Source organism: Amphibalanus amphitrite, unplaced genomic scaffold (genome assembly GCF_019059575.1).
Source record: "Amphibalanus amphitrite isolate SeventyFive unplaced genomic scaffold, NRLGWU_Aamphi_draft 000175F_arrow, whole genome shotgun sequence".
In the NCBI taxonomy this organism is placed as follows: domain Eukaryota; kingdom Metazoa; phylum Arthropoda; class Thecostraca; order Balanomorpha; family Balanidae; genus Amphibalanus; species Amphibalanus amphitrite.
The window spans coordinates 310256-334889 of NW_024881670.1; the positions used below are offsets into that span (position 1 = coordinate 310256).

The 24634-nt window shown below is 52.5% G+C and overlaps 3 protein-coding genes across 31 annotated transcripts in view; 2 read left to right on the forward strand and 1 right to left on the reverse strand.

Moving 5' to 3' along the window:
* LOC122383886 (casein kinase I-like) overlaps nucleotides 1-1991 on the forward strand; it is a 69623-nt gene extending 67632 nt beyond the window's left edge. For all 29 annotated transcript variants that reach the window (XM_043370712.1, XM_043370730.1, XM_043370706.1 and 26 more), the window contains one exon: nucleotides 1202-1991. In XM_043370712.1, coding sequence (XP_043226647.1) covers nucleotides 1202-1253 — 52 coding nt within the window. In that variant the 3' untranslated portion in view covers nucleotides 1254-1991. The remainder of the gene's footprint in view (nucleotides 1-1201) is intronic.
* Nucleotides 1889-23959, reverse strand: LOC122383885 (centrosomal protein of 120 kDa-like). The gene is made up of 15 exons (XM_043370701.1): nucleotides 23688-23959; nucleotides 20965-21100; nucleotides 19901-20048; nucleotides 19512-19652; nucleotides 18849-19133; nucleotides 17928-18032; nucleotides 17339-17459; nucleotides 16554-16941; nucleotides 14940-15212; nucleotides 13976-14225; nucleotides 13302-13586; nucleotides 10871-11053; nucleotides 6739-6879; nucleotides 4740-5011; nucleotides 1889-3080 (listed from the first exon to the last, which is right to left on the reverse strand). Exons 1-15 carry the CDS (start codon nucleotides 23725-23727, stop codon nucleotides 2807-2809), a joined length of 3042 nt encoding a protein of 1013 aa, XP_043226636.1. The 5' UTR covers nucleotides 23728-23959; the 3' UTR covers nucleotides 1889-2806.
* Nucleotides 12236-13104, forward strand: LOC122383888 (lectin BRA-3-like). The gene has a single exon (XM_043370733.1). The coding sequence runs from the start codon at nucleotides 12236-12238 to the stop codon at nucleotides 12830-12832; it is 597 nt and encodes a 198-aa protein (XP_043226668.1). The 3' UTR covers nucleotides 12833-13104.
* Nucleotides 23960-24634: the final 675 nt, after the last annotated feature.

Genomic DNA, 24634 nt, shown 5'->3' on the forward strand with positions numbered 1-24634 from the left:
CTGCTGACATCTCAACTCGCCAGACTCTCAGTCGCTGCCGCCTGGTCTCGGCCGCAAACTGACGACATCGCGCCGCATATCGCCAACACATGGCCTGTCGCGCCGGCCGGCTGGCAACATTTACAAGTATAATCGATGTCGCGGCGCGGCGGCGGCGCAGCGCGGCCAGTAATGTCGGGCCGACAATCGCTCCGGGCGCGCGGCGGCACGTTATTCTTGGCCACGGCCGACCCCGGGGACAACCGGGCTCATTGGCGTCGGACGAGCGCGCTGCTGCCGGCCGGCGGACGTGCGCGCCGACTTTATGGCCTCTGGGGTGACCTGGCCATGTTTCAGCTCGCCGAGGTGACAATGGTGGTCGTCCAGCCCCGAGATACGACTGTGGTGGAGAGTGGTCGGACGCGGCTGGCCGCGCTTCCGAATCTCAGTGATTGACCAATTACTGAGCCGATGATGGGCACTCAGCGTCAATGAGGTGCTACCTCTGATTTCTACCACGTCCGATCGGGTCTCATTGGATAAGCGAGGCGAATCAACAAGCCACCATGTCGTCTCATTTAGAACGACGACCCTGCAATGGGCTGTTCGGAGAGATGGTTCATTTGTTTTTGTAGAGGGATGATGACTCTGAGTGGCGCAGACACTGACTTTGTCCCCCTGGAATAGACTGTCGTGGAGATGACGCTCTGACGAAGACTGATGGCCTGGAGCCGAGGTCGATGCACCAAGCGTAATGATATGGCCAGGTTGTGGTCCACTACCTCATCCAAGGGCCAAGCCCTCTCTCCGGACCGAGTAACGCCCCGTGAGTTACAATGATGACCACGAAAAAAACCTGTTGTTTCGGGACTGAACCATCATAAGTCCAATAACTCATGTGACACACCCTGGAACAAATGTGTATCGTCGGCCGGGCGGCTGTGACACTCTGCTGAACCGTCCTCCCTGCCGGGCCTGGGCCGCCGCCGAGCTCCTAAATACAGCCGTCTAAATGCGGCCGGCGGCGCGCTGACTTTGACGAGCGCCGCCCGATGACGGCGTGAAGTCGGCACCGTCTGTCTGCCCCGGTGACTGATGACGTGCGCCGGGCCGCGCGGTCAACGGCGGCGCCGCGGTCGCCTCTGTGTGATGGTCCCTGTGTGTCTGTGGTCCGGTGGTCTGTGGTCTCAGTGGTCTGACCCTGTGTCTTTCTTTTCTACAGGTGTTGCTGCTTCTTCCGGCGGCGGAAGCGGAAGTCGCGCGGCCAGAAGTGACTGATGTTGGTGCGAGGTCGGCGCCAGCAGGAGGCGGTCGCCATTCTGCTGCCCTCCTCGCACTCAGCGTCGCGCGACTCGGCGCTCGACAAGTGACCGTCGGACCAGGGTCGCGCAGCGCACGCGGAGAGACTGTCAGGTGCGCGCCTGTCTGTGTGTAGATGTGTGAGAGAGTTAGAACGACAGGAGTGAGAGAACATAAGGACAACACGTGAGTGAGAAGAGGAAGACACGTGAGCGAGAGGAGCACGAGGACAACACACGAGTGAGAGGAGGCCGAGTGAGAGCGTCTGCGCGCGGGCGGACGGCGGCCGGCCAGCCCGCGCCGAGCATCTGTACATACGGCCGACTGACAGCTCACTGCTACCTGTGATTTCGTTTCATTTCTCTCGCGCCCAGTTCCAGCGGCTGTGCGGGACTGGCGGGCGGCGCGTCGGCCGATATTATCGATTGTTGCCTGCCACCGGGCGTGCCATTGTATTTGTACGTATTCCTAGACGCGAGACAGTGATTTTATTTAATTCTGAATAAAGTGCATACACTAATTTTGTGGTCGGTCTAGCGGTCCGGTCGCGGGCGCTGTCATCGTTTCACGTGGAGTCGGACCGCACCGTGTTCAGCCATTGTGATTCAGATCCGAGCGCGGCGGCCGCCGGGCCAGCCGTTTTATTCACTATTAAAACATTGTTACATCGGCATACTGTGTACAAAGGTGATGAATATGACATGGCTGTAAAACACTGGTGATTTGACGAGCATGCCGCGAGCGGGTGACGATGGAAATGGGATGACTGATGCGATGACGCGAGCGAGTCTGACCCGGTCACACACGCAGTCCGGAATGCAGCAACAGGCAACATGCATGATATGAACAACAGCAACAAATGATAGGCGCAAGTGGAACGTTCGGTGCCTCTGGTCCCGTGTTCCTCTATAACGTGAACTCCTCGCCCCACCCTATCCTGGTCCATCCCTCCCCTCGGCCCGGCCCCTGCGGCATCAGGGTATCACGGCCAGTCTGCAAGGCGGGCTTCCTCCGTTCGTGCCGAGTCCGGCTCCGTCCACTGCCCCGACTCTGACTCCGACTCCGGACACCGACGGAACAGGTGGTCCGACTCGGGCCACCGGAGCAACTGATCTTGCGTCTCCGCCCGCTGCTGCAATTGCTGCAGCTGCTGCTCTGGCCAAGGGCGCAGCTCCTGCTGTGACTCTGAATAACGGATCAGCTACTGTTCCGACTCAGGCCGTTGCCGTATTGGCTGCTGCTCCGACTGGGGCCATATTGGGTGCAGCGATTGCTGCGACTCCGACCAATGGACCAGCTGCTGTTCAGACTCCGGCCTTTGCTGCAGCTGCTGTTGCCACTCGGGCCGCGAACGGAGTTGCTGTTCCGACTCTGGCTCCGGTCTCTCCACTGCCCTCCAGACAGCGGCTCTGGCAGTTATTGTCGTCATACGAACCACCTGCCTCTGCTGACGCACCGTCTCCCCCGTCCTGCCGCCCTCATCTGGCCGGACCTGCGACTCTGCAGCCGCTGCCGGCCGCGCCGCACGTCAGCTAGCCGCTACCGGCGCCGCCAGCTGAGTGATGCGCCGGTCCAGCTCCCGCACCGCCGCGTCGCTGTCCGTGTAGAGTCCCGTATCGAGCAGAACGCGGCGCTCCTCACGCAGTCGTCGCAGCTGCTCGGTGGACGAACCGGGGGTGAGAGGCCGGTCGGAGAGCGGCGGGTCGCGCGGTGTCAGTGCGCGCACCTGACCGCGGAGTTCCTCCACCTGCCGCCGCTCCTCCGAGAGGAAGCTGAACTCGTCCCGCGCGCTCACCTGTGCCCTGAGGATGGAGACGGGGGTCAGCGCGGTCATTATAAGACACAGGGGAGGGCGGGTCAAACGGTAGCCGAGGGATCGTAAGGGGACTAGGCTATGTCGCGCTCCAGTGACGCGTGAAATCACCGCTCTGATACAATCTCGACGACCGTATCGATCATAAAGCGTCTGAAAAGAGCGGCTCGCGCTGACCACTCATAAATATGGACACGCCCAGTCACTACCTAGCACTACCCACTACCCACTACCCAGCACGATGTTGAGCTGATAGTCCTCTCAGCTGGGTGGATTGATCGACAGGCAGAGCCTTAGTGTGGTATCATTATGTGTACTACTATGGGTCAGGGGGAGTGTTGAGGCTTAGTTCAGGGTGCAAGAGAACTCTGTGTGGGAGGTAGTTTTAAGGCCTTGTGTGAGAGCAATACCGACATCACCTGACGGCGTTTTAGAGGCAGCAAGTCCTGTATGACTGCCTTTTAGGGCAAAGGGCATTCGTCAAAAGCTGAAAAAATTAAAAGGAAGTACAAAGCTATGTAGCTACTAAGCAGTTCACTAGATACTAATAGAGCCGCTTCGATCACTTAATCACTACTGCCATTCGTGAGCCGCATCTGAAAATACTACATGAACCGCCTCTAGTGATCGCCACATGCCGCATATCGATACATCACTCGTTCGAGGCGCACCTTGCCACTGCCGGTGGCACGGACACCTGTAAACAGACAGGTGCCGCGGCTCCCGTTAACAGTCGACCGTCCGCGGCCCCGGCTCCGCTGACAGCGCCACAGGCAATGTTTGGCACAGAAATAGCCGGCAGCCGATCGGCGGCGCGTTTGCGGCGAAAATAGCGCCGTTCGGCCGGCGCGACGCGGTGTGAAAATAGCGGCGCCGTTTCATCATTTCGGCCACGCCTGTCTGGGCCGGAACGACTCAGTTTAGTCGGTGGTGGCGACTCGTTGGGAGAGATACACAGACTCGATCAGACGGCGCGGCGGGGGGGGGGGGGGGATAGACCACGTCAAACGCCCACTCCGGCGCCACTCATACTGCGTACTTCCACTTCCCCCACTGTCGAATCTGTCAGCCCGGAAAAGCTGCCAACCCTGGCTGCGCAGATCGCCACATTCCACCGACTGAACACGTTGATAAATATTAGGACGCTGGTCGAACACAAACTGCTGATGCATGGTCCAGTCGCGCCCTCATACCTTCTGGCAGGGCCGCCCCTCGACCACCCCTGGCCAGTCTCATTAGTCCAGTTTCGAGTCACGTTCTGCTGCAGTCGACTGAATGCCGGTCCCGCCCCTATGCCACACCTCTTAACAGTATCCAAAGCATCGAAGTCACACCCTCCAACTCCCTGCCTCATGACAAGTATTCACCCTTCCAATCGATCTAACCAAAACCCTCCACCCCAAGTACCGAACCTTAGCCTTCCGTGACTACGGTTTAGCCTTAGCCTTCCTCAGTTTGTGACTGACTTCCATCTCACTCTGTGATTGGTGAGTCGCTAATCTAGTCAATGACTGGCCAATGTCAGATCATTCTGAGACTGTCACATCACTATGACTCAGCCTCTCACCTCAGTCTGTGTCCATCTCCCACTTCCTCCGTAACCCATTCTCAGCTCAGTCTATCCAGTTCCAATTTCATCGTTTCTCACCTCAGCCTGTCCAGCTCCAATTTCTCCCTCTCCAGCATCTCGCGTGTGCGGCGCGTGTCGGCGGCTCGCCGCTCCTCCAGCTCGCGCGCCGTCTCCACCCAGCGCTGTTTGTAGTACAGTTTGGACTTGTTGGCCGCCTCCAGTCGCCTCTCCAGCTCGGCAGTCACAGAGGAGGGGGGCGGAGGGGGATCCGCCGGTGTGCGACTGCTGGAGGTCTGCAGTTCGGCTAGTTTCCGCTCCAGTTCGGCCACGTCCTCCCGCAACCGCCGACTCTGTGGTATCAGAAAAGACAGGTCGGAGGTATTGGGTTAGAGCATGAACTCTGACCGTTTTACATAGGTCGTTAGTTAGATATACGTCAGCTGTGCGGTGTCAGAAGGGTGGGGCACGAAGGGTTCGATATTCGCTGGCTCTGAGATGACTGTCGCAAAACAGAAGCAATGGGCGGGAAAGCACTTATGAAGATGGTCAATGGTAATGACGATACGTTTGCAACTCCTAAATAATCATCCATCGGGTACAATAGATTGAATGGCACACAAGTGTGACCTATATAGAAGGCAGCCCAAGTGCACTGTGCAGCTGCCGGGCTATCAACGCAAGGCACTTTGTCAACATGCCCTACTTTCCCAGCCCCTTAGCCACAACAGAATAAAGTTATGACGCGGTGCTAAAGCGTGCACTAATGCTCGCCATCTACGTACTCCAATTTATAAAAAAGCAGCGTCACGATTGCTTGGCGTCAACTCTCCTCCCCCGCACACAACATCAAGTCACGGTCCCCGCGCTGCAAAACCAGTCACAACTGCAACCGAGGCGAATAGCAGCGGCGGCGGCATGGCACTCATGGGACGCAAACAATACCGAGAAACGAGCCAGTATGAGGGTTCAGACACAGCCTTGTCGCACGGTATTGGGATATGCCGTCAACTGAGCGGTGGGGGATACGTCCGCAATGGCGATATTTTAGAGGAATTGTGCAAGTTGGCTTGGATACTGGGATTTGTCGATGAAAACGAGGTATCGTGACTGGTGAATTTGATCGAAACAAAAGCAAGGACATTCGCAGAAATTGTGCAGCGATTCGATAGGAATCAGTAGTCAACGTACCAAATGACACTGAGACCTGCTAGTGACAGCGTAAGCAACAGATAGAGGATACTAAGGCAGGGTTTCAGCACCGTCCCACCAAGTTGGCTCTCTATGTTCACAATGTGCTGACTGGTTTGGATTCGCCCCGTCTTTCAACCAGGGGCCATTGACGTGTCATAAAACTGTCATCTGGCCGTCAGCCGGCCTGGGCCAACTTGTCCTCTGATTGTTATCAGTGTGTCATTTCTCGACTGACACCTGTCACTTATACCATCACAAGAGCCGTAATCATTTTTTACTGCGGACTGACTTACGAGTTCCGAGACTCGTACATAATAACACATCGAAGGAGTTGGCACGTTATCAACGCCAGACTATTCGCACGTAAGTGATGGAGATGGTTCGCAACTGAGCAGCGTAAAGCTATGACACCGTATGGTGCTGGGGAGTCTGGGTTCCGTTCCTCCTTTATCAAACCACCGCAGAGAGGCTTGCAGAGACATCACAGACACGTGACGCATGCTTGATTTGAAACGAACAGCCATTGACCTGCTCAAGCCTCTGCACGTGCGGACGTGCAGGGTGCCGCTTCTACATCTCGAGAACGGCTGAACTCTCCACACCCAAATTTTGTACAGTAGGGAATTTCTCCGCCCTCACTTTAACCAACCTTTCATTTCCATCCCTACTCCTCCCCCACCTCCACTACAACCGCCCATCCCTTCTTCGCTCGCTCTTCTCTCCTCCACTTTCTTACCCTCTGACACTTCCCTCTCCTCATCCTCTCCCACCCTCCTCCCTCACTCATCGCCGTCTCTGCGTCTTCCGCCTTCTGCTGCTCCTCCCCAACACACCCCTCCCTTCCTCTCACACTCTCTCCACCTCCTCCCCCCCCCCCCCCACTCACCGCCGCCTCTGCGTCCGCCGCCTTCTGCTGCTCCTCCCTGACGCGTTTCTGACACTCGGCCTCCATCTCCGCGGTGAGTGATCGCACCTCCCCGGCTATCTGCTGGTGTTCGGCCTGCAGCTGGGCGCGCACCTTCGTCAGCTGAAAGACGGCAGATGGTCGGGGTTATCAGACGACGGTCAGGTTATTAGGGGTAGGTCACGGGCACCGTTCTGCTGGTGCTTGAGGCAAAAACTAGAGGTTGATTAAATATAATAAATATTGAGGAACATGAATGGATTATAGGTTTTCGGTGACGGTCACCACAAGTCATGGATGGTAGATGTATACTTTCACGTAAGTAAACAGCAGAGTTCAAAATCAAACCCACGCCACTAGATACACATAACAATTACTCATGACCCTCATCTCCCCGTCACAATTGTGTGCGAAAACCGAGGCAGTCCATCTCTCAATCAAATTTTCGATCCTGGACTGTGCCTGGCAACCCGCTGTTAATAACTCATCACCCAGCTGCCGCCGTTCGAGCTTCCATAAGCCCCGCCGACCCGTCTGCAGGGTTCAAAGTCGTTATTAGTCCAGCTAGTGGCACTAACTGTGACGAAGTGGCGAACAAACAGGTCTTAGCAGAAAACAGCCGGGCTCAAACGAGCCATCACTGCAGATGTGTGAGCGTACCAACATGTGCCGCCTCTGAAATTCACCGCACACACTAGACAAAGAGCTGAGAAACCGCACTTATTCAAACATCACAGTTGACAGTTCTTATATTGATATGAGAACATTCAGCTGACAGCTATTGTAGCAACGGTAAACGAAGATTTGGCTTCCGGTTGACATTCTCAAGAACGGAACTTAATGGCGTGGAAAGGTTATCTCAAACGAGCACGATGACCCCAGTTGCCAAGCACCCGCTGGCAAACGTATCTGAGATGTAACAAATTAAATACAGGAATAGCACGTAATGCACTGTGAGGAATGCCAAACAAATTGTTGCCTAAGCTGTCTTGCCGTTTACATGTGTAATGTCAAAACAAACGTCATTGAAACGAATTTAGCGTCAGGTAAACACATTACCCGACATCTCAATGGAAAGAATGGCCCCTTGGGAGGTCACCACGATGCAAGGAATGTCTGGCTCGCCACTGCCGGCCCAAACTTACGCTAAACCGACCCTGGCAGCTATCCACTCGTCCCAGCCGACCGATCCTCTACCCTAAAACACAGTAGAGTGGCAGCACCGACAGCTCAGATAGGGCACGAGCAGTCTCAACACCACCCCAATCCTTTAGAATGTGGCACCGCTCCCCACCCCAACTGACCACGACGATATAACACGCCCAGGGCACGTTCCGACCACCTACGATTCAGTGCCTTTCTCCTTCCAGATTAGACGGGACGGGGTGGGCGATGGACACACGCTCAGTGGACTCCTGAAGCCGCAGTGATGGCGGTCTCTGTGCTACCATTGTTGTTTCTGTTAGTGGTTCTGTTAATATCTGGAGGACAGCTCCGGCCCGGAGCTAGCACAGCCACCGCTGCCGCTGTTCACAACGAGTCTCGACAGCCTCTCGTGCACCGGGTGCAAGTATGGCCTGCTTCACAGCAAACATCCAGCCATAACAGCAAGAAACAGAATCGGCACTACACCCGAGAGCGGCACAACACCCAGGAGAGGTACTACACCAGCCGTTACACTGGCAACCCGTGGATTGGCGGACGACGGAAGGCGCAGCTCGGGTTTACACCGGCGCCTGGACTGCCACTACCACTGCCTCTGATAGCACCGCAAGTGGAAACACCATCACCGGGAGCGAAGGAAGACACCAACCCGTCGTCTTCTACAGCACTCGTGACTCCCCAAGTGTCAGTGACTAGCTCGACGTCGGCGAATGCCTCAACACAAGACTCTGCAACTGAAACGGGCGATAGTCAGGGATCCGTGCCGCCCTCGAGACGACCGTTTGTGCATTCACTGCGGTCGCTGATATCACTGCTCTTCAGGAGAAACCGACCTCAACCACGCAGTTTCGTGTCGATGCTGTGAGTGCGGTGAAAGGTAGGGCTGTTTGCGGGCGCTTCAGGCCGCTTCAGGCCAGAGCGTTTCAAAGCAGCCCTGTCACATGTGCCGTAGTCATCTCCGGTATCGCTACGACTCTTCAAACCGTTGGGTACTCGGAAGAAATCTCGCGATTTCTTTTTTTTTAGTTTTATTATAAATTGATGACACGTCACGAATAGGAATGAAGCGTGGATCGAATATATGTGCAACACGTATTCCTTCGGTGCTAGCACGAGTTCATGCGTTTTAACGACGCACTACTCACAGTTCCAATCACTTGCCCGCCACCGCGCCGTTCAATAACGTTCCATTTCCGACCTCAAGTTTACGGCCGCCCTATCACTCAGCATGACTCAGCCGACACCGAGTGCCACCATCGTTGCGTACTCGAGCAGTCGTTCAATGTCCAATGTATCGACCTAAACGAAAGGTCTGCGTCTGTGATTGAAGTGTCAGCCACATGTGGGCCAAGGATGCGCAAAGTATGTAATATTGATCTACGATCTACCGGCTGGACTATACTAAGAGTCTCGTATTGATCTCGATCCTATTAAGCTGCCATATGAGTTGTGCGTTCCATGTAGCCTATTATAGCAGGTGAAGGAGCGAACAGGTAGGTGATAAATAATATAAAAAGAAACAACCAAGATCGTCAACATCAGCAGGCTTGTTCCTCAAAATACCAGCCGCAAACTAAGGGATAGGCGGTATTAAGGTAAATAAAGGGGAAGATTCATTCTACAAGTCGAGGATGGAAAGGCAAAATTTCACATCAGAGTATGCTGTATGACATAAGTTTGATGACACAAGTTGGACAAATCTCGTCTCCTGTAGAAATCTCGTCTACCGAGACTCAGCAGAGCGACGACCACCACATCAGAGAACGTTAGATTAATCTAGCTTTACAATGCCTACCAGGACATAATGAGTGGAAGCGGTATAAAAACACGCAGTTGAGTTAAAAACTCGGGAACTTGGATAATTAACACTGTAAAAGTTTAACAAAACACATATGGAGATTTCTTGAGAATAAAGTTAGAGTCTTAATTAATTGAATGCGCGGGATTACGACGCGAAGATGCAGATATCCTAGAATTGCGTCACCCAGCCGGAAACGGCTGCGTCGTTCTAGAGCTCACGTTGAGCACGTTTGAATCAGGGCTGCGGAGTCGATAGATTTTCGGCGACTCCGACTCCGACTCCGACTCCGGCTTTCAAAAACCAGCTCCGACTCCGACTCCGACTCCGGGCAGAATTGTCGACTCCGACCGACTCCAACTCCCGACTCCGACTCCGCAGACCTAGCAAGGCTGCGGAGTCGACAGATTTTCGGTGACTCCGACTCCGACTCCGGCTCGGGTTTCTAAAATCGACTCCGACTCCGACTCCGACTCCGGTCACAATTGTCGACTCCGACCGACTCCGACTCCGACTCCGACTCCGCAGCCCTGGTTTGAATCATCTCTGGCGTGCGTGGGTTGTACTGCGCTGTCCCGCCGCTCATATTCGTAATCCCATTGTCGAATGTAATCTCAGCATACAGACGTTTCTTGGCATTCAGACAAAGTTCACCGGACGAAGGCGGACGAGATTAACACAAATATTATCCGGGGCGTCTCATAGAGAACTTTAATCAAATCAAACCGAGAGCAATCCAGCAACTAGATGTCTGGCTTAGCTTGCAACCATACACGAATCTCTCACACAGGAAAATACAAAGGGCGTTAAATTAGTGCAGAACACATTTTGGCAATGTTGTGTCAGCCATATAGCAAGTCCCAACTCCAAGAGACTTGAAGCTTTTACCCTCCCATTCATCATCCTTTCCTCTGGCCCTGACCACCTGATGGCATTCTCCCGTCCTTTCCCTCCCCAGTCCCCATTGTACCATTATCTCTTCTAACTGTTTTCACTCTCGAGACCCCTCTAGATATCTAGATACCTAGAAACACCGTCATCTCATGTTCTGATTTCCAACTCACACAACATACTGATGTCTCACAATCATCATTTTCTCGCAACTCTCACAACTCTATATATTCTCTCACACATACAGTCCTCCGCTCTCACCTCCTCCTCGCGCTGCTCCAGCCGCTGTTGGTGCTCCTCCAGCGCCGTCAGTCCTCCCCGTAACTTATCCTCCAGCGCCACTGCCTCCCGGAGTCGGTTCTGAAGTTGCAGCTCCCGCTCGGCGTCCCGACGCTTCCATTCTTCGGTGAGAATGGCTAGGTGAGACGCCTCTCGCTGCTGGAGCTGTGAGACACAGATGAAGTGAAAGCGTTATTGACCGGCGAGGAGGTATTCTCCAAGAAGTTGGGGTATTTATGTTAAATGGCCACTCAAGACGATCATTCTCAAACAAAAGCCAAAAACGGATTTGGCAGGATGGCCTAGAGCCTAGAGCATTTGCTACCTAGACCTACCTAGAGCATTTGCTACCTACCTATACCTAGAGCATTTGCTAGAGGTATAGCATGGAGATGCTATACCATTTTACATGGTATACATTTGTCTAGCCTACTCGCTAGACAACAAAGTCACTTGCGTAACTGGCATACGGAAATGTGGAAGCTACAAAAAAAGTAGAAAATGAAAACGCATCTTCATATCGTCCGATGGAGTATTGTTATACTTGTTATACTCTGCAGAGGAAGACACCCGTGTCCAGTGTCCACCATGTGCAGCTATCCTAAGACGCTCAAAACATAACACACCAAGCAGTGTCCTACCCATTGACCGCGATTAGTCCGTGCAGAATGGCCGAGTACCGCGGTGACCCTTTGTAACAAAGCCATCCAGAGCGATCAATCATATTACTGGGCAGTCTGGACTGCTAACTGCTCCATTTTATGGAGGGTCATAGCACCCGACCTTCAGGGCACTTGGCCTGAAGGTCGGTCATTATTGAAGGTCAAGGAAAGTAACAATGGAATGGGCGGAGTGGGATTGAATCAACTTACAGAAAAATCCTGATTAATTTAGACTCTGTTCAGGTTGCATATAAATGAAAGTGAATAAGACGAACAAAAAATAAAATGCTGATGAAAAGTTGATGTCAACAAAGCGACTGAGACAACGCTTACATTATCTTTAAGGTAACATAATATAAGATGCTTGTTTGCCTTGTTTCACGAGCTACAGTAAACAATACATGTGACCGGAAACCAATTTTTCCATCGGCTGTCTCTAGGCGATGTCCGGGTGCGAAACGCTCTAATCACGTGACTTGAACAGATGGCCATTTCTCGCGAGAACCACCGTCACGCGTGGACCGATAGATAACGGCACGCACCGAGCCCGATATCTCTGACACACACACACGACGCACCATGGCCAGACGACATACCACCTAATTTACACAGATACCACGCTTTATAAGCCACAAAGCCGGCCTTCTTTCCACCCAGTCCAACCTCTCGACATACACCGTGCATTATGAAGGTGCTCCTCCCACTTGCCGCTCTATGCGCGGCGCTAGCCGCTGCCAGCGCCGTCTGTCCATCCAGCGAGTGGCACGCCTTTGAGGGCAAATGCTACTGGCGCTCTCCGTTCCACCTGGAGTGGCGTTCGATTGCCAGCGTGTGCGCCTGGGCGTTCCCCGGCTCCACACCCGTCTCTGTGCACTCTCTGACCGTCAACTCCTTCCTCGCCGAGCACGTTCTGAAGTATGATAACGGCTGGCTGGGCCTGCGGCGGGCGGGTACCGACCAGCCGTGGTACTGGGCCGACGGAACGCCATTCGACTGGAGCCACTGGAAGGAGGGACAGCCGGCCGCCGAGGGCGAGCTGTGTGGTCTCATCAATCGCGGCTCGACGGGAGAGTGGCGAGCCACGGACTGTGTCGAGGGCTACACCAGGTTCATCTGTCAGATGGATGAGCTGCCAGAGCCGACCACGACCGAGGCAATGACGACGGAAGCTACGACTACTGAGGCTCCGACGACTCAGGCACCGACAACTACTGAGGCTCCTACCACTACTGAGCCTCCCACTACGACCACCAAGCCCCCGACCACGACGGTGCCTATGTGAAAAGGCGTCGCTGGGACCAGCAGCCTGGGGCGAGGAGCTACATGACTGATCTACAGTCAGCAAGTCAGAAATGGTGTGATACTGCTTCAGCACAACTGTAGGTAAAATGTTGAGCAGCCTAGCAAAATGTTGAGCAGCCTAGCCTGTTGGGGGACAAAGTAGTTCGAAATGTGCAGAGTGGCTTTCAGTGAATGACGTGGACAATTATTGACAGTATTTTAAAGACATTAACATTGAGAGTTGGATGATATACAATACATTTTTATGTATGTCGCCCCGTGTTTTGTTTTAGGTCACCTTTAAGGCTTGTTGGACCAGCAGAGGGAGGAGCACACACAATGGATAAAGCATAAAGCTGTCGAACTACGGGAAGAAGACAAAATGCCTCTTAACGTCCATTTTTACGGCCTGTTAAAGAAGAGCACACCATCGAATTCATTATCAGCATGGTGCCGCATCCGCTCCGTACCTGATTCTGGAACAGCAGCTTCTGTTCCTGTTTCCACTCCTCGAGCTCTCGTGCCGCCGCATACATGTCCCGCTCGAGTTTCTCGTCGCGGTCGTCTGGCGGCGCCACCGTCGGCCCTGTCGCCCTCGGCAGCTGTGTCGGCGGAGGAGGCGGGGGATCGGCCACCTCACCCAGGTCGTCCAGCGACATGGCCACTGTGAGCTCGCCCACCACGGCGCCGGCCGTGTCCAGTACGTCGGTGACGCTGTAGTGATTCTGCTGGAAGCCGCGAACGCCCAGTGATGACTGTCGATGGACGGATGGGAGGGTTGGTTAGCGGTACAGTGAGGGACCCAAACAGCACAGGGACAAAGTGGTGAAAAGGGGAGAAATGCTCCAAACATCAAACACGGTGGTCATTTCACAATAGCCCGGGATTAGAACCTAACCAGAATCGTGTAGCGTGAGCGTGAAATCACAAGCGGTACAGCATGTCTGGAATATATGACAAGCTTGGGGTTTGGGGGCGACACGGGTGATAAGAAAATAACGAGAGAATACGTCATTGGCCATATTATCAACCTTAGGCAACAACCTCATTTCCATATACACGTGACTTTCTAAGGAAGGCGTTCAAGGGATGTTTTCATCCACCGAGCTCCGACCCCGAGCGGGCTCCCACCAGGGGCACGTACCGTGGTGTACACACGTTTCTGCTGCAGGACAGGATGCAGGGGCACGTGTGCCGTGCCCAGCACCTGTCCCCCTTCCATCTCGGCCCGCACCACCACAGGGAACCGGCGCAGGGTGGCACGCAGCCAGCCGGCCGTGGCGGCAAAGTTGAACTCGAAGATGCCGCGAGGGACGGTGGCCGCCTGACGACACGGCAGTCGCACGGCACCCGAGCTCAGCTGCGACTGGTCCCCAAAGTGCGGGTACGTGAACCTGAGAAACGTCGTGTGGGGATGTGTCAGTAGCGGCAGAACACGGCGCACAATATAAGCGAATATTGAATGTGGGGAAATGAAACTACACCACGAAATAGGCGTCAGTGAATGATTTGAAGCGTTCAAAATGACCGAGGCCCGTATCGGACAGTTAGCCAGTCATGTCTTGTCATTTGCATTACAACTGCAGGACAATGTCGCTGCCGAATGACGTCAATAGAAATTTAGGTTCGAGCAAGGCTTCCATAATTGCCACCGAGTAGTACCCGCATAAGGGACGACAAGACGACCCAGCTAAGGGCAATCAAACGACAAGTGTTCATTTCTTCGCGTTAATCTTTACCGTTTCGCGCTAATCACGCGTCATATCGTGAAAGCATCACCATGATTCGATAAAACATTTATGAGGCAGAGTGATAACCATCATACTTGCTCTACAATATGCACGGTGTAATCGGTTTAAGGCGCACTATCTAGCATACAGTGACGAATATCACTATCGTTGATCTTCGTTTTACTTACAAACAATGGATGATATATTGGTTCATGTAAAAAAGAGTTAAGTGCATCGTACGATGACCAGTAATGCACAAAAGTACCATATGTGCTGCTCGAACTCACTTAACTACCACATAAACATAATAGGCAATCACCTGCATATTACTGAGATAGTTGATGACCGATCACCGTGAAACTTTCCCCTGCGCCTCACCTGAGGACGGCACGACCCCTGCTGGGCTCTTGAAGACACAGCTCCCGCAGATCCAGCACACAGCGGTAGTGGCGAGACCGGGAGTCTTCAGCACCCGCCCGATCAGGCATCTCTTCGGCGGCAGACCGAGGAGTAGCGGGAGCTGCGGTGACAGGAGCAGGATTCGTGGCAGACGGAGCAGCAGACGGAGGAGCAGCAGCAGCAGCAGCAGGAACCATAGGAGCCGCAGGAGCCACAGGAGCCGCACGACGCACAGTGGCCACCTCCGGGGACCTGCCGGCGGCAGCAGCAGCGGTCAGCTGGGTGGGCCCCCCCCCCCCCCCCTCCCCGCCCTCCCAGGATCGATCCCCACCCGGTCGCCGGGCCGCCGTATGTGCACGTGCAGTGTCCGGAGCCGCGGTCACGCCCGCAAGGATCGATCAGTGCGGGGTACGCCTACAGACGTAGCCGTCTCCACGTGGATGGCGGAATACACCGCGTGTAACGATCAATGCCTCCGCGGGAAGGTACTTATTTTGCCGACCAGCGGCAGGAGGGGATGACGACTTGGTCGTTACTGGTTGGTCAGTTGTCCCACAGTGGCTTGGGACGATGTACAACACGCGATATAAATGACTGCCCCACTGGTACAGCCACCTCATGATACTCCCGTTTAGTACCGGAATAAGTGCTGATGAGAATGTATATTAAATATTTGAGTTGAATAGAACTGATACAGCCGTTAAGGTTGTCATATTTCTCACCAGAAACGATGAAGTAGCGCGCTATAACACAGCAAACTTCCAGCTCCTCTAACGACAGAACGTTTACATATCCAAAAGTCCAATCGACCCCGTCATATCCTAGTCATGTACCCAGGACCGATCACCCGTCGCAACGGTAGAACAGTCTTCACTGGGCCCCGACCGACAGGCAGGTGCAGCCCCGGGATTTGCGCGGGTCGATAATGGAATACGGTAGCCCGGCGGGGGGTGACAGGGCCATCAGGGCCGGATGATGGTGGGCTAATGGTATACGGCATGAAAGGATGGGGTGCTGGTGAAGCAATTCGAAGGTACATAAGAAACGATAGTAAACGGTCTCGATATTGATCAGCGACGAAAGGATTAGTAGCATATGGATAAAGTTGGGCAATTATACAGTGCTGAAAACATTAAGACCACTGGGTACCATTACGTAACTTGATGGGGACCTAAGAGGAACCAAAGAGAAATCATAGTGAGGGATCCTTTCTATATGTAAATGAAGCCAGGAAGTCCGCTCGTTGTTAATGGCGCTGGTAAATTTAAGTTTGTCCACAATCAATCTAGGTAACGTTTAAACGATTACATCATCTTAGCAGTCCGCTTAAGCATTACCTTCCCACCAAAATACGATTAAAACGAATCGGGGCTCAAGAACACGACCACGTTGCCAAGCACCTACAGCCTTACACTCTGGTTTACATAAGTAGCCTTAATCATGTGCAGCAAAGGACCGTCAGTGACACAAACGAGCAATGAGCAGCAAGTGCATCATCACAAAGACGGACTGCTGAAAACTCAAGCCACTTCTTGCCCACCGTGGTATCCCCACCATCTCTCTCTCTCCCCTCCCCCCCTCCCACACACTTACCCAGCATCGCTGCTGAGGCCGCTCGTATCCAGAGCGAGCGTCGATTCCACTCGCGCGCCATCTGTGGTCGCCGCCGTGTCATCCAGCTCTATGGTACTGTCAACAGGCGGCGCTGGCGGCGGCGGCGGGGCGGCAGCAGCAGTAGCCGGCGGTGCCTCGCGCGGCGTGGCGTCACCCCCACTCAGCTGGCTCTGACCGTCCCCACTGACACGGGCGTGTGTGAGCTCCACCGTGATACCGACGGCCGGGGCGTGGGCGCCGGATGGGTCACGAGGGACCCGTCCACTCAGAGAGGAGACCAGAGGGTGGGCCGCCTCGTGTACTAGCGGCTTGGACGGTAGCGCGGCCAGGTCGGACGCGAACGGGCTGATGGGTACGGCCGCACTGCCTGCGGAGAGCACATACTGCCACATTAAACCACAGACCGTGAGTGGTATCGGGATCCAGTACAGGCTGCGGATGATAAGACACGGCGCAGGGGGTTCAGTTCGGTCACGAGAGAAGGGTACGATAGTGTCGAAATGACAAGTCGCGGTGGCTCTAACGATGAGTGGACGTTAGCGACCGATAACCAAAATTAACTTTTGCAGCAAATTTGAGGCTGAATGAAAACGGCATGCATCACAAGGCGATTTCATCCCAGTTTGCTATACCTTTTCCAGAGACGTGCATCTTACACAGCTTACTTGAGCTTACATCAGACATAATAAAACTGACTAGCTCGGTAACCGTCTTTTTATCACACTGCATTACCGACAACAGCCCGGATCAGTATGGCCACTCACCGAGACTGAGGTCGCCACAGCAGAGGTGGAAGTCGATGGATTCCAACTGCTCCAAGTACTGACGGAGTACCGGAAGCCGACATCGGATTCGTGTCACCGCCCGCTCCGCCAAAAACGACGGCTGCAAGAGAGCAACAGGCCATAACCGGTCAACACTGGCCGGCTCAGTACTACTGGGACACCACCCGCTCCGCTAGGAACGACTGCTGAACGTGAAACAGAGGTCATTAGCAGGTCAGTAATACTGGGCCACCGCCACTCTGTTGGTGATGGGAGTTTAACGGACATTACAGACGTCAACTAGATCTCCATGTCGAAGTCCGCCTACCACCCAGCCTGTGAAAGGCGACGGCCATTGAGACGGCAGAGGTAGCCAGTGGCCACGCAAGAAACCAAAGTCAACGCCGAACCGGGATAGGTTTAATTATGAATAAAGAAGAAACACACAAAGTTAAGCTAAAATCACAACTCGCTCTAGCATTAACAAAGGTGGAAAAGGTTATGGGAAATCAGTAGCCTTACCTTACGGCTTATAGGAAGGTCACAATGCCGCTCGACGCCATGACCATGGCAAACAGCTGGTACCCACCTGAACGATGTTGTGGAAGGGCTCTGTGCAAATATCACAATTGAGCAGGCTGTAGTAGAAGTTGAACCCGGAACTACTGGGAAGGTCCACTCCGGGAGGAATCAGCTGCGAAATAAAAACATCGCGTTCACGATGGAATTGATGGGTAAGCTAAAAACCAAAAAGGCTAAGCCAAAAATGTACAGATTCTACCTGGCTACCGACCCCCTCACACCATTCTAAACATCTCAACATCTCTCCTGGCCCTACACCTACATTAACAACAAAACAACATCCTGGATAATTACGGAGCGAGCGAAGCGAGTGGAGTCTATCTTTCCTTAGATTAACGGAAATTTCTGAGTATGAGCGGCCGGCCGGCCGTGCGGACGCTTTTGCGAGGCTTACATCTCAGCAACCACTTGACCGATTTACATGCGGTAATTTTTGTAGGGTAGCTTCATTCCTTCTACCAAGTATTGGACTATTCCTGATGCATGTGGGTGACCCCTTATGCACGTGCCACGTGCAAAACGAAGAGGTGTCAGTTTTGTAATTGTTGCAATATCTCGGTAACTACTTGGCCGATTGCGCTGAAAGTTAGCATGTAGGTAGGCACCCACTAGGCACTACATATCCATGTGCCAGAGTTAGGGTGCTGCTGCACGTGCGCACGTGCAGGGGTCGTTTCCAGATCTCGAGAACGGCTCGACCGATTGCGCTCAAATTTGGTACACAGTTAGGGACCGGTTACTGGTTAGTAGGGTGCCGTGCACAAGTCAGTTGGAGGTACCCCCTCGCTATTTCAAACGTGCAAGGCCCACCCTCTCGCTCGCTCCGTTAGTCGCCCCAAAAGGCGTTATACTGGTGGTAACATTCACAGCTCAACGAGAAACAAAAGGCCCACACCAATCACCACAAGTAGTCGTTGACCAAACTCACCAGCTGCAGATGCTGCGCATACACCACAATCACCGTCAGTTTGAACATCTCCTGGGGGCCCGTCGGCGGCCCCAGCTGAAAGCAGCCCAGCCGCTCGTCCAGTACCGGTACCAGCGGCGGCGCGGACGGCGGCGCGGACGGCGGCGCGGCCGGCCGGCCGGCTGGACCGCGGGTGGGCGGGGAGTGTGCCAGGGAGGAGAGGTCGCGGTCCAGCAGGCTGTCCCCCGCGGCCTGGTACCGCTGCTCCGGCTCACCGTCCGCCGCGCTGCTCGTCGTCTCAGCCAGCTGGTGATGAGAGGGTGACGGGGTTCAGTACGCTCAAGGGACGCATGGTCGGGTACACATATGTAGATCAACTAGTAAGATTATCAACTCCATTCTTGTTACATGATACTTCCTTGGTAGTTTACTAGCTACTTTATTAAACCAGCCTGTCTCAACGAAATGTCAAGAATCTAACTAGCTAATTAACGCTTACAGACGCGATCACTACAGCGTCAGCTGCGCCCAAAAATAACCCTAGCCGTTTGGAGCGACTTAAATAATTGTCTGTAAATCATGATCTATAGGCCAAGTGAGTGCCTACACGAAATGCGAATGAGGTACGAACCACGAGACAGCGTTTCTAAAGGTTCCTAGATCAAGTACGACGGTAGGACTCACGTCGATGGTGCCCTCGGCGAGGACGCTGTTTCCCGGCGGCGGTCCGATGTTTGGCTCCAGACTGAGACCCAACTGGACCGACGGCAGCTCCTGGGGCGACTTGGGACGGCAGCCCAACATGCGGTGCCACTTGGCCTCGGCCTGAGGCATGTGACCACATATTGGTCAATGTCCAGTAAGTACAAGCATAACAGATCACTAAACATAGTCATAAACCAGAAACAGCGCATTAATTCCGTTCATCATATGAGAAACGGGTTAGCGCCGCGGTACGGCAAAGTTGGTGTAGCTAGTAGCTACATCATGGGTGACGGTAAAACCAGAAAACTTGAGTAGGTATGATACTGCCAGATCAGCTGGGACAACTATGTGCGGTATGAAAAACTCACATCTGCGCCGGGCGCTTTTTCACGGGCAGAGCGGGTGTCGAGCACCACATAGCCAAGCAGCTGACGAAGATCGGTGGAGCCATCCGCACTCGCGTAGAACTCCACCTTGACGGGGCTCTTATGCATGCGGTACTGCTGCAGAGATTTCCTGTGGTGGGGAGAATAGGCTTGTCATTATTGTTAGAGCCATGGTTGGTGCATGTGTTCCTAGTAGGGTGAGCTATGCTGTGGTGTCAGGTACTAAAGCAGAGACATGGCAGGGCTAAAATAGCCCGAGGGCGGGCCAAGGTGGCTCAGCATAAGGCTTTATTATCAACCAGTATCAAATTGTTCAGGTGATGAGATGGAGCAATGGACTCTCAGCCTGGTAGCAGACCAGGTTAGAGTTGTTTCAGCACTTTATCTATGAGATTCCTGATGTGTAGGTGATGGTCTGTAAATGGCAAGGACAGCTGCTACAAGACAAAGACATAATGAGTGGATTAGACTGTAACTGATGATGTGAGCCCTCAGAAGGTTGAGCTTTGACATCTCAATGCTCATGAGCCCTGAGAATAAAAAATTACTGATGAGACAGCAGAGTTCGGAAGAAAATGTCAAGTAATAATTTCTTGACCAGACAGCACAGCTGAAGAAGATCACAATGCATGCACAAAAGGTTCACTTCAGCCATTTCAGGGCTCTGGCTTTCTTAATTTGTCCATTTAAAACATTGGACATCATCATCCCAACTAACTTTCCCCAATCAATCCAGTCCTAAATGAAATTTTGGTTCCCAATTACTACAGCTATCCTAACTGTTAATCTCTCAAGTCTCAACCTGCTTCACTCTCGTCACAAATAACTGTAACTCATTCTCATCCCGTTCCCTGTATTGGTATGTTTTATTTGTCTCTTCCAGTATTCCCCCTGTTCAAAAGATGTCTTCAATCAACATGCATCCTAAGTACCTCTTCACCCTTCCCAGATGTTTGCCTTCCACAACAGCACTGCCCAGCATTCAGTTTCTCATATTTCTATGCTTCACCTCACCACCTATCAGTTTCTTGCATCTCACATCTTACCTGTCTGTCTCCCAGACCAGCTCAGTGTTAAAGTCTGGCTGTGAGGTCAGCGGCACAGGGTCCGACTGCAGAATCTGGTAATCAAACTTGGCCTCCGCTAGTACACTGAAGCCCGGTGGTGATGGCAGGTGGCGGCCTGGGGCATGGGCGGGCTTGGGTTAATGTTTCAGAGCAACATGCATAATTGACATCACTTTAAGTACAAAAATGTGAGCAAAAAATTATGTAAATTGGATATAAAGGTGAAAATCAGTTGTGGAAACTACGAGGCGAATGTCAAAAAATTGTTTGGTCAAAAAATGGACTTTTGATGACCATATATGGGCATAAATGCAGCCCCCGCTACTAAGGGTGAAAAACGGTATAACAAGCCGGTACTTGCGGTATCGCGTCCACTTATTGGAGAGAAAAGGCTTCCATTTTTCACTAGGAATTAGCGTGATTTGATTAAATTCGGCGAATTGACTCGAAAATGGCGATAGGAAAACGGCTTTTCTGCAGGTTCTGGGCGTCACAATCAGCTGGCCATTCAATAAATGGATTGGTTTTATGAAATAAAATTGTTAAAAGATTTAATTTAATTACAATGAACAAAGATATTTAATTTTAAAATAATAACTTAACCAGAATTAGAAAAACCATAAACAAAATAATAAAAATAATGACATTTTTAAACCACAGTACTGCTTACATTTTTTGGCGCGTCTGTTTCAATCCGCCAAATTTGCCAATCACGGTTTGACCTTGCGTTGTAACTCCTTACCTTACCTTACCTTACCTTTCGGTAACGGGATTTTTTTAGGCTGTAAGGCCTGTAGGACCCGATCTTGGCGAGCTCCTGGTGTCAAGCATAGCTCAGTCTGTGTCGTGTATGGTAAACGTGATTGACGACCAGTGCGCATCGAGTCTTGCCTTGAAGACGTTCAGGGATGGTGCACAAGCAACCTCAGCTGGCAGCCCGTTCCAGTCATTTATCACCCGGGAAGCGAAGGCATTTCTCCGAGCGCGGGATGCAGCCGGAAACTTCATGAGCTTCAACGAGTGGCCTCTTGTAGTAGCGTTTCCCGGCTTGAAGAAACTGCCTGCCTCAATGTCCATACCACTGTGCAGGAGTTGATACGTTGCTATCATATCACCTCTTCTGCGCCTGTAGTAGAGGGACGGGAGGTTCAAGCAACGCAGGCGTTCTTCGTACGGTTTGCCGCGGATGTTGGTAACCAGCCGAGTGGCTCTTCTCTGCACGCGCTCGACCAGACGCTGGTCGTGTCTGTTGAAAGGGCCCCATATTAGGTTGCCGTATTCGAGGTGAGGACGTACCAGCGTCTTGTAAAGTAATGGGAGCGTGGTCTCGTCAAGGAGAGCAAACGTTCGTCGGATAACTGCTAGGATCTGGGTCGCTTTAGCCACAGCAGAGGCCGCGTGCTCTCGGAACTTCAGTTCGGAGTCGATTTGTACTCCGAGGTCTTTCTCGATAGTGCAGCTGGCTAGAGGGGCGCAGTCAAAGGTGAACTCAAATTCGCAGTTAGAGTGGCCGATGTGGAGGACCTTGCACTTGCCTTTGTTCAAGGGCATCAGCCAGGTGTTTGACCACCTAGCGATTTCATTCAGATCAGCCTGGAGGCGGTCAGCGTCGGCTCTGGTTCGGACCCCAGCGTAAAGCTTGGTGTCATCGGCAAACATCTTGATGTCACACTGGATCCGGTCCGGCAGGTCATTGACGTAGATGAGGAACAGCAGAGGACAGAGTACTGAGCCCTGAGGGACTCCGCTGGTCACATCCGACCACTCTGAGTGTCTACCCTCGAGTATCACCTGCTGTTTCCTACCCGTCAAGAATGACCTAATCCAGGCTAAGAGCTTGCCAGTGAAGCCATAGGCCTCTAACTTGACCAAAAGTCTCTGGTGGGGGACCGAATCAAAGGCCTTTTGGAAGTCAAGGTAGATAGCGTCCACGGGTTTTCTATCGTCCAGATCTCTTGTCCATGAGTCCAACACTTCCAGCAGCTGAGTCACGCATGATCTCCCAGGGCGGAAACCGTGTTGGTGGCTGGAGATCAAACCGTGATCGGACAGATGGGCCATCATCTGGTCGCGTATCAAGGACTCTAAGACTTTGCATGGCACTGACGTGAGGCTTACCGGCCGATAGTTGCCTGGGAGCCTTTTATCCCCCTTTTTGAAGATAGGTACGACCCGGGCCTCAGACCACTCCGCGGGTAGTATGCCACTGTCGAGCGAACAGCGGAACAGATGCGTCATTGGGATTGCTATTGCGTGACGGGCCCCTCTGCGATTTAGAGCCGCCAGTTAATTATGCACCGAGTGAGTGTAGGCCTTGTGTGGTTAAAAAACATTCTTATGCCTTATTTCTTCATTTGAATGCTAGGATTCATTGAAAAGATGAAGTTGTCTGATTTTATGACCATATATGGTCATCGCCCCGCCCACTCCAGCCGCTGATTGGCTAATCCAATTTTTGTTTGGCTCCTCGTAGTTTCCCCAACTGAAATATCACATGCTATTGAAAAATAAGTTACCTGATTTACACTCTTCACACCAACACCATGATAAATACAAGTCGGCCATTACGCTTTGTTTTACATTTTGTGTGAATAACCAGCAATAAAAGTTGAATATTTCAGCCATAAACTAAAACACACAGTACCTATATCATATCAATGGATAAGTCACAAATTTAATTAATCCATTCTCATCTCACTTGCCTTCAAATATGCTGAGCACCAACAGTATGTCTTCAGACATGATTTGAGATCTCTGAGGCCTGAGCCAGACTGAGACCAAGCACTTACAAATGATCTACATCAACATATCTGTCCGAGCTCTCAGATTGAGATGTGACAGAGCTCATCAGATGCTGAAATAAAACATGAGACATTCACCGTCCACATAATACAAATTGAAATGATAATAAATATTAATATCCGAAACCGAGGCAGCGAGTACCACTTTGGCTTTCAACTTTGCATTGAAATATGAAATGTAAATAAAATGGCGCGTTACATTCAAACCACGCCAGTTTTGTCTACATTCGATCAAACTTTTCAACTGAAAGAGGCAGCCACTAAATTAAAATTGATGTCGATAAATTAAATGCTTAGAATCAGTCAGCGGATTCTTACTTTGTGTTGTTTGTTCGCATATAAAAACACTCATAGCACCAAGATTCTTACAGATACATAGCACATAGAAGATATTCTAACATACCAACTATTCAGTTAGATTCACATGAGTGCATGGGCGTAACCACCGCGCTGGAACGCTGGAAATTCCAGCCCATTTTTGGGATGCTGAAATGCCGCCCCTGGTAGAGGAAGTCTGCAATTGGGGGGTTTAGTTTAGGGACTTCAAAACGAAACAAAAGAAACGGCACTGCTCGGTCCACTATACGCCTGACCTCAACGTGCCGTTCCTCACTAAAATACCTAACCTCTATACATGCCGCCCCTCCCAGATGCCCTGCCGCCCCTTCGCACCGACTCTCCCTCAATTTCCTCGGAGCTCTCTGTGCCGCCCCTTACAGAACCCCACCGTCCTCAATGTGCCGCCCTTCCGCATAATGCTCTATCGCCGTCTGTGCCACCCTCCCCAGATGACTTGCCGCCCCTTCCCAGAGTACCTCGGCGCTCTCTATGTGCTGCCCTCGCCACAA

Excerpts from the sequence above, each read along its gene's own strand:
- LOC122383888 (XM_043370733.1), top strand. The coding sequence starts at position 12,236 with ATGAAGGTGCTCCTCCCACTTGCCGCTCTATGCGCGGCGCTAGCCGCT.
- LOC122383885 (XM_043370701.1), bottom strand. The coding sequence starts at position 23,727 with ATGTCTGAAGACATACTGTTGGTGCTCAGCATATTTGAAG. Across the intron at positions 18,033-18,848 it reads ATGCGCAGCATCTGCAGCTG|CTGATTCCTCCCGGAGTGGA; the intron begins GTGAGTTTGGTC and ends TTTATTTCGCAG. Across the intron at positions 17,460-17,927 it reads CCTTCCACAACATCGTTCAG|CCGTCGTTTTTGGCGGAGCG; the intron begins GTGGGTACCAGC and ends GCTCTCTTGCAG.